Below are 13,391 nucleotides of genomic sequence, written 5' to 3' on the forward strand. Positions count from 1 at the left end.
CCTAACATTGTACAGAATAACAAGTCTAAATATATGTATTTTTCTACTATAATCCTTCTTGAAAAGAGCTTTAATACAAATGGTCCAGCAATTACCTTTTAAAGTAATTCTTACTTTATTGTAAAATTACTCATCTGGTGGAGTAAGGTCAGAATCATACATCACTTTTTAAGGAAAAAATTGACAACTTAGAAATGGAAATATAATTTCCTCCTTCTCTTATGTACATCAGGGCAACAAAATTCAAGAGAATTATTTTACTCTGTGACTTCAAACTATACATTGACACAGCTCATATAATTAAGCAACTCAATTAATTTAATGAAAATAGCTGGTGTTAAACAACAATACATTCCTAACCCTTTGACTAATAACATCTGAACATTCCAGTGCAACACACACTGAGCATTTAGCAAGGCATCAGAAAGAACCACAAATCAAGCTTAGCATAGCAGGCGAAGTCCTTATTCTATCCATTGTTGACAGTGGTAAAATATCAGAAAAAAATCTGAACATTATACTCAATTCTATCAGCATTTAAAGGTGTTATGAATCAGTTTTGGGCCTATCACTTACATTTTATATATTATATATTACTTACATTTCAGTCTATTGCTTACATTGATTGCTCAAACAAAAAACTTCTGACAGGATAAAGTTCATTAATCCAAATTTAAATCCAACTCCAAAGTGAATTATGTATAGAAAATTCAATATTATAGTGTAGGAAATGATGCTCACCTTCTTTAATATCTCTGTATTCAAAAGCATTTGCACATCTATGCTACGGGATTCAGTTTTTGCTAGTGAACTTAAATTACACCGTATAATTAAGCAGGACCTGCCAGGTCTTTCACAATCCTAAAAGATAACAAGTAAATAAAAGCATAGATAATCAATAAGCCTTGTTCAGCTATCTGTCTACAGCAAATCTATCAAGATTGTTTACATTCTCGTTGTTCCTGCCTTTGCTTTATTCCATCATGTTTGTCCATCATTTCTAACTTTGCTTATAAACTGAGTAAAAATTTGCACTGTTCTGTGTATTTTTCTCTTAATGTACATGTTAGTGTATGTACTTTGTAGAGAATGTCACTGGATGAATTTTCATACTACATGTTTCTTATTATTATTCCTTAATATGATACTGTCGGAACCCTGACAGATACAGATTTTCCTGCATATCCTGAATTCAAATATCTTTACTACAGTCTGTGACCAGCCTTTACTGTAGGAAAAGAAAAATAGTTTGGCACAACCATTCATTATCGGGGGGGGGGGGGAAGAAAGCAATAAACAATGTATCTAATTAAAAAGTCTTCGGGATCCAGGACTTTAGTTCTGAATAGGGCTGCACTGCCCCAGACGAACCCTAGGTGCAACTTGAGGATTCTCCTAGACTCAAGTCTCCTGCTCAAAGAGCAAGTGGCAGTCATGGCTAGGACAGCTTTGCATAAATTAATGTTCTGCACCAATTGCACCTATAATAATAATAACAACAACAACAATGACAACAAAGTTGGAAGGGCCCTTGGAGGTCATCTAGTCCAACCCCCTGCTCAGGCAGGAAACCCTATACCATTTCAGACAAATGGCTGTCCACTCTTTTCTTAAAAAGTTCCAGTATTTTCTTGGATTGTGACTTCCTGCACTCAGTCACTCATGCCTTGGTCAACTCCTGTTTGGACTACTGCAATGCACTCTACATGAAGCTACCTTGAAGAGTATTGGGTGCAGAATGCAGCTACAAAGGCAGTTCTAGGAGGCCCCTAGGGTAGCCCTCATAGCATCTCTGTTATGTGAGCTGCATGGTTGCCAGTTTACTTCAAGGTCCCACTTCAAGTGGTTGGTTATCGCCTTTAAAGCCCTTCATGGCATGGGTCCTGGCTACTTGAGGAACTGCCTAACCCCTATGGGACCCACTGATTTAATGCTGTAGACTTCATTGGTCAAACTGACGATGTCCAGGAAACAGGCCTTTTTTGCCATGGATCCTGCCTTCTGAAGCACTGAGCCACTCAAGGTGAGATCCACCCCTGGCCGCTTGGCCTTTGAAAGAGCTCCAAACCTGGCTCTACCAATTGGCCTGGGACTTGATGGGAATGTTCAGTCCTTGAGGTGATTAGTGGACGATTCCACTTCTGCCCTATTGTATTCTGGTTCCTATATATTTAATTTATGTGAATTTAAATATTAATGTTTTAATGTCTCTGTTTTTTATGCTGTAGTCACATAGAGTTACTTAACAATGAACATGGGCAGCATATAAATTTAATAATAAATAAATGTATGCACAATAGTTATCACTTGATGAAAATATCTGGTCATCTGTTATGTTATTAAAAAGTAATAAAATTTATCAGTACGACCCTCAAATTATATCTGGTGGAATCATAAAAAGGACACTGTGTGCAACAGGCAAAGTATTAATTAATAAGGAGTCCCATGAAATCTTCCCATCAGCAATGTTGAAGGAAGGGCTGTCAGAATACACTCTGGAAAAGGTCCATCTATATTTGCTTAGGGTAGAAGGTATAGAAACCTGCAATAGAGGACTTATTGGAGTAGAGTAGTGAGGATGGCAGAAAAGATTATTGGAAGTTCACCTCCTAATATCCAGAACCTAGCACATGAGTGATGCTTGACCAGGGTCTGCAGTATTGTCTGGGATGCTACACATCCTCTCCATGACTGTTTTCTTTCTTATCTTCTGGGAAGAGTTTTCATAGTATTCGAAGCAGAACAACTAGATTCTGCAATAGCTTTGTATATATAGTACTCAGCCTTGTTAGCTCTCAAGACTCTCTTTTCCAGTATGTATCCAATATCTTATGTTACTGGTATCTAACATTTAGCAATAGACACAGATGCCCTGGTGATATCATTTTGGCAAAGTCCCTAAATATTTCTTTTACAATTGATTCAACAACACTGATTATTTTTTTTTTTTTGTAATTCTATTGCAAACAACAACAAAAGGGTTCAACTAAATTTAGGCTAAATTACAGGTTTGGGAAGGACAAACTAAGTACATTCACAAGTAGTCCATAGATGTAATGTCTTCAAAAAGGATATGTAAATTTGAAAAAATATATATCTTTTCATTTCATTTCAATCCAGATCAAACTGCTGCATTAAGTTCTTTTTATTTTAAGGTCAAATATTCTCTATAGTTGGAAATAGGAAGATCTTGCACAATTGTATTTGAAGATCTCCAGGGCCAGATGTTTGGCACTGATAGCCCTTTGGGGGGAAACAAAAGAGGGGCCTGGAATCAATCTCTTTTACATCCTACTCCCAATCAATAACTCCAATCATAACTGCCACATTCAAACAATGCAGTAAAATTATCATACATCCCAAATGTGGATGAGATTTTATCATAGGAATCATACGTTTATCCATGTAGGACTTTATACTTTAGAGAAAAATTGGAGGTTAGAGAAACATAACAGGCTTTGCATTGAAAAAGTTTTGGTGAAATCCCTGCAGATTTGCTGTTTCTCAGTCCTAAATTGATCGAAGATCTAAATCAGCTTCAGACAACTTCCACTTGTCTTTATATAAATTAATTGTCTTGCATTATATTGAAATGGACAATTTTTTGACAAGCTCTTTAAGAATTCAGCAAGCTTTTCTCAGACTTTTAATACAAGACTTACAGTTGTACTGCAACATACATTCTACCAACAATACAATTTCTGCCCGCTCTAAACCAGATGTGAATCCCTCTCCAATCACTTTATTTACTTTTAATGTATGGGTATGCACCAGAACTTAAGGTTCTCATCCTTGACCCACCTGGAAGTAAGCCAACCTGCATAAACATCTGTGAGGATCAAATAACTGTTATATGAGCTGAGGTGGCGCAGCAGTTAGAGTGCAGTACTGCAGGCCACTTTAGCTGACTGTGTTCAGCAGGTCAGCAGTTCAAATCTCACCGGCTCAAGGTTGACTCAGCCTTCCATCCTTCCGGGGTAGGTAAAATGAGGACCCAGATTGTTGGGGGCAATGTAAATATATATATATAATATATATAGTATATATATATATATATATATATATATATATATATATATATATATATACACACACATACATATACACACACACACACACACACACACACACACACACACACACACACACATTGCTTACTGGTGTACACCGCTTAGAGAGTGTTTGCACTTAAAGCGGTATATAAGTCTCATAAATAAATAAATAAATAAATGTGAAAAATCTGTGAATTAGATCCTCAATAATTTCAGAAAAGTGGTAAAGCCCAGATCTAAATTGCAGAATTTCAATTTAAATTGGAACCATTTTTTTAAAAAAATTACTTCTGCTGCCATCATGGACATTTTTTCCCCATCATGTTAATTGAGTCATTATTGGGTCCTTAAATATTCAGCATGTAATCTGACATCCACCAAAATGTTTTTCTCATGTTTTAAGCATGTATCAATATTATTCTCACCTAATAGATATACTTTTCTAATTAAGGATTGAAGAGAGCTTGGAAGATGGCCTTGAAGTAAATATACAGAAACTGTTACCTAAATGAAAATGACAGAAGCATTCCCTAAAAGCCCTGGGGATAGAGATAACAGGTTTCTTCTTTAGGCTGACTCCAACCCTGATTCAACTGGTATAAGATAACAAAATAAATAGGGTTTCTTACCAGTACTTTCCTCCCAGACTTGGTAAAAAAGGCAAATATTGTATGAAAAATATTTTCCTTTTCCTGAGGAATAACACAGGGTGTTGAGTTATTCTGAAAAGAGCAGTTCCCTTTGTCCTGGGCAACCTAAAGGAAGATTACAAAACGCACCCTGTAACGTTGTACACCGTGTTTGGCACATTTATATATATATAATTATATAAATATATAATTATTATTATTCATCTGTTGTATTTGTTGTTAAACTCATACTTCTACATGATCTATAAGAAAATATAATGAAACAAAAGCTATTTCTGCTGCTAATTTCTGCTGCCAGAAAGACACTCCTTGTTTAAATACATGAACTGATTGCACTGAAAGCAAAGTGAAAATTGTACCTATAAAAAAAAAACTAGGGAGGGGGATCAATTTTCATTTGATGATTATAACCAGTCCTAAAATGACTTTATTTGGAAGTATGAAACATCTATTTGCATAAATGGAGTGATGACTTTATCTCAACAATATGATTGTTATTCATTAAGGCTCCACACCACATCATTGTGGAAATCTCAAATAGTAAGACGGCAGGGAAGAAACTCTCAAAGCAAGAGCTACTTGGTTTGGGAAGGAGCTTCCCCCCCCCCCCATTCACATGCTTGTGAATTCTGGTGTTGTAATCCTTACTTATGTAGAAAGAGTCAGGGTAGGATGGTTTGCTAAAAACAATTCTATGTCTGCACTTATTCTGAATGCAACCAGAATTCAAAAACTGTGTTCAGTTTTCACACTGTAGTTCAATATTTTTCATTAATTACTAATACCATCAGTCACACCTATAACACATAGAACCAAGGAAGAGATCAATCATCCTATACAAGTTTTTATACTCCTTTAAGATCCACTTTGAAGAATAGGCTGTATTTTACATGGCAACAAATCTATCTGGACTAGTTCAGCAACCAAGAATGGACATTATTAACCTTGTTAGGCATAAACAATAAAGGCTTTCAGGTCTGGGAAAGAGGAAGTCCAGATGCCATCTAATATATGAATAGCAAGAAGAAATATGTGCTTTATTTTATTTTAGAACATAGCAATAGTTTCAAGCCTGGAGTTGAACACAACCTTACAAGGCATCCAAGGAGAGAGTTTACATGTAACATTCCCATACTCAAGTGCTCAACAGCTGAAATTCAAGACAGTGCTTACATTTGGCCTTTCTTGGATGGTCAGGGAGGCTAATTTATGCACTGTAAGGATGCCAGATGATATTGATATTAAGTGGAGCTTCTCAGAAGATTCCTTCAAACAGCTGTTATAAGATGCAAGTTGATTAGACTGACACAAAACTGAATGCAGTCCACCATGCATAAATTTTGTCCAGGACAAGATGAATCTCATTGTTTTGCTGATTGAACAGAATTACCAAAATTGTCTGAGTCAGAATGAAAGGGAGTTCCTAAAATAATTTTGTAGACAGTGCTGCACTGCATGTTGTTTCTGCTCCCAAGATAACATGGACCTTGTACTATGTGTTGTAATGTCCAGAATCCATTGATCATAAATGCTAAAATTTCCCATTTCCACCATTTGGGAATAAGGAACATGAAAACTGAATTTCTTAAATCGTATTATAAGTTTGATGTATATTTTTATAAAAACCAAAAATTTCACAAATAAAGCCACGTATTGTTTATTGATAACTTTGAGTATTCATACATTATTTTTACTGACTTACTTTGATTTTGTTTTACCCCATCCAGTGTCTATTTGGACTACAATAGGTTAAAATATTGTGAATTAATAAATAAAACCAAACTTAGAAAAAACTTGTTCTGATCAGTGCAAGTCACAATTAAGCTTACTTTGCTTACTGTGGCCCCCTGAATTCTCAAATAAAAAGTTATGACTCCTGGTTACCAAAATATTGCACTTCTTCAGTGGTGGTGAAATCAGCCAGTTCGTACCACTTCGGCAGAACTGGTAGCTAATTTTTTGTTGCCCAGGCCCAGAATGGATTTCCGGAAGTGGCATCCACACAGAGAACCAGTTGTTCACATATCTTACCTTATAACTGATCCTAAAGTTACACTTTGGATTTGCCAAGACCCAAAGGCCTTCAAGAGTAAATGATACAGTGGGTAGTTGGAGACCCTTTTAGCATTTGTTATGCAACAGCATATTGATTGCATTAGTAACAATATAGAAAAATAAAAGTTTGCCTATATTTAATTAGTTTATAAGGGAGGTCAAACATAATGGCAAAACAAGATACTAAGAATATTAAAGTTGAGTGACTGTGCACAGGGTGGCATATACATTTAATAAACAAATATTTTTACATACTTCTTTAAACCTACCCTATCTTTGATATGGCAGAAACTACTCTAATTCCAAAGCTGATCTCACTGTTTTCTCATCACTCACCTAAATTAGTATTTATCAATGAATAGAACTGTTTTACAATCACAAGCTAGCAAAAAAAAATATCCCAAGAAATGTATTTATTTCTGATTGTCCTGGGATTGTTGCTAGAAAAGGTAGAATTAAATTTCAATGTAACCACAAATAATATTTTCAGTGTAGTACCATATTTGTGAGAATTTCAATTTCCTCCATATTACAAGGGCAGAGATAGCAAATTAGAGGAATATTATAGTAATTCCCTTATAATAGTGAATAGATAAGGGCATTAAAATTTTATGAAAATCCAGCAATATTTAGATACGTGGATTAGTGCATAAAAATAAGATGATCCCACTTCATCAAATAAAGCTGGGTGTTGCAAAAACTGGGCAAATGAAACTAGATTTAAGGAATAATCCATTCCTTAGCCCGGTTCCTATTTAATCTACATCAATTGTCTACACAGGTAGGCCATGTGACATTATTTTCTAGATGACAGCTAATATGTATATTTTCTTTCTTTTTCTCTATACTAACATTTACCTTTGCTAAATGCTTCCCTTAAAGCTGCTTTTTACAGCATGAATGAGAACACAGATATCATTTAAAAATTGTAATATATTTATATAAGCAGAAATCTTCATCTGAAAGATGGAGAACGCCAGTTTATCATCTTTGTCTCAACAGAGAAAAGGTAACTAGTGCCTATACTATTAGGAAAGCTATTAGTATAGAGTACTGCTCAGTCTTTATTGCGTAAAGACAATGTAAGAAGCTGGTGGACACTAGCACAAAAAGCTTTTTCCTCATAAGAGATAGTAACATTCTTGTGATGATACATTTCTGAATACGGAATATGATATTACTTAAGATAATTGCTTAGTTGTGCTTCAGTACTGTAAGGATTTCACAGAATGGGAAAACTACCTTAATGACACATTTCTTCTTTCATGATAATAAACTAGGTTTAATTCATGTATACAGTATATCACCTGATCATCTGGCAATATTTGGTAATTCTCATTGGAGTAAATTGGATGAGCTGCTGAAACAGATTGTCCTGGATGCACAGAAGATTGAATAGACATTGATTATAGAGTGGGTTTTCCCCAGATTCTCTTTCTCCAACTATTACTAAGATTCTGGAACCACACAGAAGAAATCAAAAAAGGGCCAAGATAAGGAAAGCATTTTGGACATATACAAGTAGAAATGATTTCCTATTCATGTAAAACAGATTTAGATTCAAGCCACTGTGCTAACATTGTCATCAGTACTAATTTACAAAGTAACATCAGTAATAACTTATAAAGATATTTAGGCTGAAGTGCAATGGATTTGAACTTGTTCATAATTCAAGTGAATAATCTCCTCCTTTCTTCATATTTCAGATTTTCCCCATGAGCATTTTAATATCATAAATTTGCATTGGCATTAGATTATACTTTCATTCTTGAAATGCAAATCTGTGGACATGCACGTTACTGTACATGTTATTATCCAGTAAAACTATACAAAAAAGAGGCTGCACATTAGCTTACCATCATCTGTCGAATATGGAACATATCAGCTCCAGTAGCTGAGAGACGATTGGGAATTGAAATGGCAACAAAAGATCCAGGAAGGGTACTTGGCCCAGCATTATAGACCTTCAAAAATATAGGAACAAATGAAATATGTACATGCTTCAAAAATATATGACAAGGCAGGTGTTTTTTTGTTTAGCCCATATCTTCATCTGATTTAACTATCTCCCTTAATGACAGACAAAGGGGAAAATATGTTTTTTCTCCAATAGAAACCCATGTTAAGGATAAAGGGAGTATATTCTATAGTAAACTATTTATCTGAATGTAAAGCTTCACAACACACATTAGGTAAATCTCATTTGAGAGTACTCAGGCTAATGGTTATCCCAGTTCTGTGTATATATATATGCCAAATATACACCAAAATATTTATATATGGAAAAATAAACTAGTTATATATGGAGATATGTATGTATGTATGTATAATCTTGGATAAATGATGGTCTATAAATGGTTCTGTTTGAATTCAACTGATTCTAAATATCCAAACATATAGACGTCATTTTCCAAACATTGCTCAAGCTTTGAGAAATGTATGAATGATAAAGAAAAGCAATCCAGGATGCCAAATCCTTACACAACCTTGAAGGCATTAAAGGGGGAAGAAATCCAGCTATAGCCACCATAAACTTCAACTGCTGCATAAAAATGCAAGCACTGAATATTGTATCAGAATACAAAGGTAATGTTATAATGAAAATAGATACATAAAAGTTGCTTGAATCTCAACAGCAAAGGAGATGGAAAAATCCCTTGTGTTTTAAATTTACTTCATTGGACTTATATATTTTAATACTATTACAATTTCTTTAAACCATGGCATTCTTTCTATTCAAAGGCAAAAGCAGCTGACTTTTTACTAGTTACATCTATGTTACCTATTTAGTAGAATTTTTCAAGCAAAGTAGCTTAGCTAGGCATTATCCACAATATTCCTGTGAATTAAGCTGCTTTACCTCATAGACATCAATAGAAGACTATGACATATTTGTGCATGGAATTCAGATATAAATTAGAGTTGAGCCAAAGGATTATTTTTCCACATATATTTTCATTGATGTTTTAAGATACTTTTCCCCCATGTTAACAAAGGAGGGGAAAGGCATTATGAAAAGCATGAAAATATTCAATAATTGAAAAAGCATTGCTTTTACTCTGGCATCTCCTATTTTCCATATGATTTACTTTAATAATCCCTAACTAGGAAAAAAAAAAAAAAGCTCCATAGCACTATTATAGGAATGAATATAGGGGCAAGTTTTTTTAGCAGGAATGTCAATCTTTATGCATTTAAGCAGTTTTTCAGAAAATATTTTCCTTGTTAGAGGAAATCACTGTTTTTGATCTAATTGCTAAAGTGCTTTTGGTTAGATACACTTCTCTTTTGGAAAGTCATCAAGCAATCAACAGATTAATTTGATATTCATCTTCTGCTTAGTCATTATTTCAGTAATACACAGTCAGTTTGATGTTTAGATTGGATTTGGCACTTTTATCTACCTGTCCAGTCCTTCCCAAGGACCTGGATAGGAAGATGTTGTTGTTTAATGATGTTAAAAGTATTATTGCAGGATGAAACTTGCTCCAAGTAAAGCTGCTTTTTGCAATTGATGGATGAGGATTTTGTCAATACCAATGATATTCAAGTGGTGCTCCAGATGTTTTAGGATTGCACCCAAGGTGATTTTCTCTATTGGCACTCTCTTTTGCCATAGTTGTTCTATTTGTATTTGCAGATCCTTATATTTTGTGATTCCTTCTCTTTTATTCTGCTGTCTCCAGGTACTTCTATGTCTATTATTCAGACTTTTTGTCTTTTGTATTGACAATTGTTATGTGGCAAGTGCTTGTCTGTTTGAATTCTAAACTCTCAGAACCCTTTAGCTTCTTCATTTTCTATTACTTTGTCTATTTGGTGGGCCCATCTTTTCTTGCTTGCAAGCAAATGATATTTCTTGTAGCTCTTCCAAAGCACTATCATTGCTACTTTGTTATGCTATTGTTTGTGATCAGTCTGTGTGATCTTCTTGCAGCACGAGGTCCATTGTTTCTTCAGCTACTTTATGGAGAAGGTATTCACTAGTGCTGCTATATTCTCAATTCTGCTTTATGTGCATTTATTCTTAAAATTTGGTCTTGTGCAGATAGAGTAGTCCCATGTTCTCTTTCTTAAGTTTTCCTGCTTTTAGCCATTGCCATGTTTTATTGTTAGCTATTTGCTTGCTATTTTTCTTAATGTACTGGCCATAAAATACTTGCCTTGCCATGTCTTTTTTCTATCCTTCATTTGATCTTTCTTGTTAGTCAGTTTGGTCTCCCCAGGACTTAGTAAGCCTTCATTTTTATTATTATTTCTGTCTTGCATCCTAGAAATGAGTATGGAACTTGACAGAAAGACTTTCCTTTGTATTAATAATGCCATTAGATTTGTATTTTTTAAAGAAAACATATTCCTTGAAACTATTAGTGGTTAGAATCCACGACCCTACAGTTACTCACAGATTGTTTAGAATGTGCATTTTTTAAGAAAGTACCCTCTTCTCATTCTGTATGGTTATGTCTGAAATTGCAACAAAAAGTTGAAAGTACACAGTGACATGGCATGGCCTTTGAAGGAAAAATCAGCTGCACAAGCCAAAAAATAAATAAATACTGAACTCCTATATTAGGCCTTCTAATCACAATCTGTATCTTCCCTGTTATTATTTTAATATTTTGCCATAATACAAAGAACCCTAAATTCTACAAGCTTGCTAATCACCAACTATTTACTAATTTTTGGTTAGAGTCATGAGAATTATGAAAATGTAAAGTGGCAAAAATGCTTCAAGTCTAGCCTGAGCATTCCTGCCATGTCTAATTAGCTGTTCCATACAGAAATCAAACTTCTCCAAGCTTACACAATGGATAGAAAATTACTTGTTTGAGTTAAAAAAGCATCTCGCCTGTTTTAGATCCAAATATTGCCCACCACCAGTACACCACCAGTATCGATATAAAAGTAAGTTATACCAAGTTTAATGAACTTACTCTTGTTGAAGAAATATTTAGCAGTTGCAGATACTTAATTTTATTTCATTTTTTCTTCAGGCCATGATCCTTTTTTCTTTGTTCTGGTGACATTTTTTTTCTTTTATTATGACCTCTGTTCAGCATGCCAATCAAAGACAGAATGTAGGCCTGACTTTTAAAAAGGCATTTAAAAGGATCATAGAGTCCTAGACCATTTATTGTACTATAGCAAAGAGCGTACATCCATTGGCCTCTTTTCTTTATAGCCAGCAAAATCCCAGGGATATTAATAAGCCCACTAGTAAGCACATCTCTGCTGCATAATTCTTTTACCTGAAGAGTAAAATTTAAGTCCTGAAAATGACACTCAAAATCTTCCAGCTTTGTAAACTGAGATGCTGCCACTGATTCACCATAAATAAAAGAACTGGGGGACACTGTTCTGAAGAAGGAAAAGACAGAATATATAAGAATGAGACTAATGACCTCATTTTATTTTAATTGCACAAATTAGTTACTTCTCCTAATAGTTTTTTTTCAAAAACTTCCTGTCTTTTCACTGAGTACTGTTATCACATAACAGAGAAACAGAGTTATGACTGGAAAATTAAACAGACAGGTCTACAGCATCACCTCCTTTTCATGGGTACTATCCCAGAACATTTGACCTAAACCTTGGTCGAGTGGATCTCAACCAAAATAGCTAACTCAATCTTAGAAATCATCCCTTAGTCTGTAATCATTCTATGAGAAGGAGGGCAATCAATGCTAATATTTCAGTCTGAGAAAAAAGAGATGTTCTGGTCCTACCCTTATTTATAAACAAAAGAAAAAATAAATGATAATTTTTGTACCCAGTGATGGATGAATCCACTTCATGCATCAAGGGGATTGTCAACGTGAGAGAATTGTCCTGAAGATTGTGTTCCAAATTCCCACTGCAGGAAACAAGAGAATCAAGGATATTATATGCTGTAATATCTTTTCATCCAAGAGCTCATTACAATATTCATACCATTCCCTTCTTTCCCCCTTCCCACTCAAACAACTTTGTGAGTTAAGCTGGACTGGAAGAGATTAACCAGACCAAGTCATTTTTATGGCTAAGAGTGGACTATAACCTAACTCTTCCTGATGCTTCACCAGTACCTTAACCACTATAGCACACTGGCTCTCATATTAACCAGAATGGGGCATCCTTAGGAGACCCTTAGTTGGACCAATTGGATTAAGTACTCTCTCCCCACTCCAAATGTACAGATGGATAATAGAGAAATCTCATTAAGTTTTATAGAAGAACCAAAATCTTATAAGATATAAAAACCTAAACATTCTAGTGTAAGCCCTCACAAGATTATACAATTTCATGTAAAATGTGAATTTTTATTTTTTATTTTATTAGAAATGCAGAAACCTTTTTTTGGGAGGGCAGAACTGACCCTTGCTATATATCTATATTGGGGTGGGGTGTCTGCTACATATCTTTAATATTAGCTTTTGCCATTATTCGATGCACTTCAAATATATTCCTATTGCTTGTTGATGGAGTATAAACTGAACTTCCTGTGACAGGCCTAAACAGGAATAATTTTGATGGGATTTTAAATTTTGTCCAGAAGCAAATTACAGTTCATCAAGTTGTTTCCAGTCTAGTGTAATTCAGCTTCTCAAACGTATTGCTGATAGTAGCCATGATATCCCAATTTGTGCTCATTTCT

General features: G+C 34.7%; 1 protein-coding gene across 1 annotated transcript in view; it reads right to left on the reverse strand.

Annotated features, from left to right (window-relative positions):
* The window catches only part of ITGA9 (integrin subunit alpha 9), a 250,241-nt gene that overhangs the window by 46,807 nt on the left and 190,043 nt on the right, over positions 1 to 13,391 (reverse strand). Inside the window, exons 21-25 of the mRNA XM_039336863.1 lie at positions 12,528 to 12,611; positions 12,007 to 12,115; positions 8,614 to 8,721; positions 4,682 to 4,807; positions 742 to 861 (exon numbers count right to left, since the gene is read on the reverse strand). Coding sequence (XP_039192797.1) covers positions 742 to 861; positions 4,682 to 4,807; positions 8,614 to 8,721; positions 12,007 to 12,115; positions 12,528 to 12,611 — 547 coding nt within the window. The remainder of the gene's footprint in view (positions 1 to 741; positions 862 to 4,681; positions 4,808 to 8,613; positions 8,722 to 12,006; positions 12,116 to 12,527; positions 12,612 to 13,391) is intronic.

This window comes from Crotalus tigris, unplaced genomic scaffold (assembly GCF_016545835.1).
Source record: "Crotalus tigris isolate CLP2741 ecotype Arizona unplaced genomic scaffold, ASM1654583v1 scf7180000017666.379230911805:20528666, whole genome shotgun sequence".
Taxonomy (NCBI): Eukaryota; Metazoa; Chordata; class Lepidosauria; order Squamata; family Viperidae; genus Crotalus; species Crotalus tigris.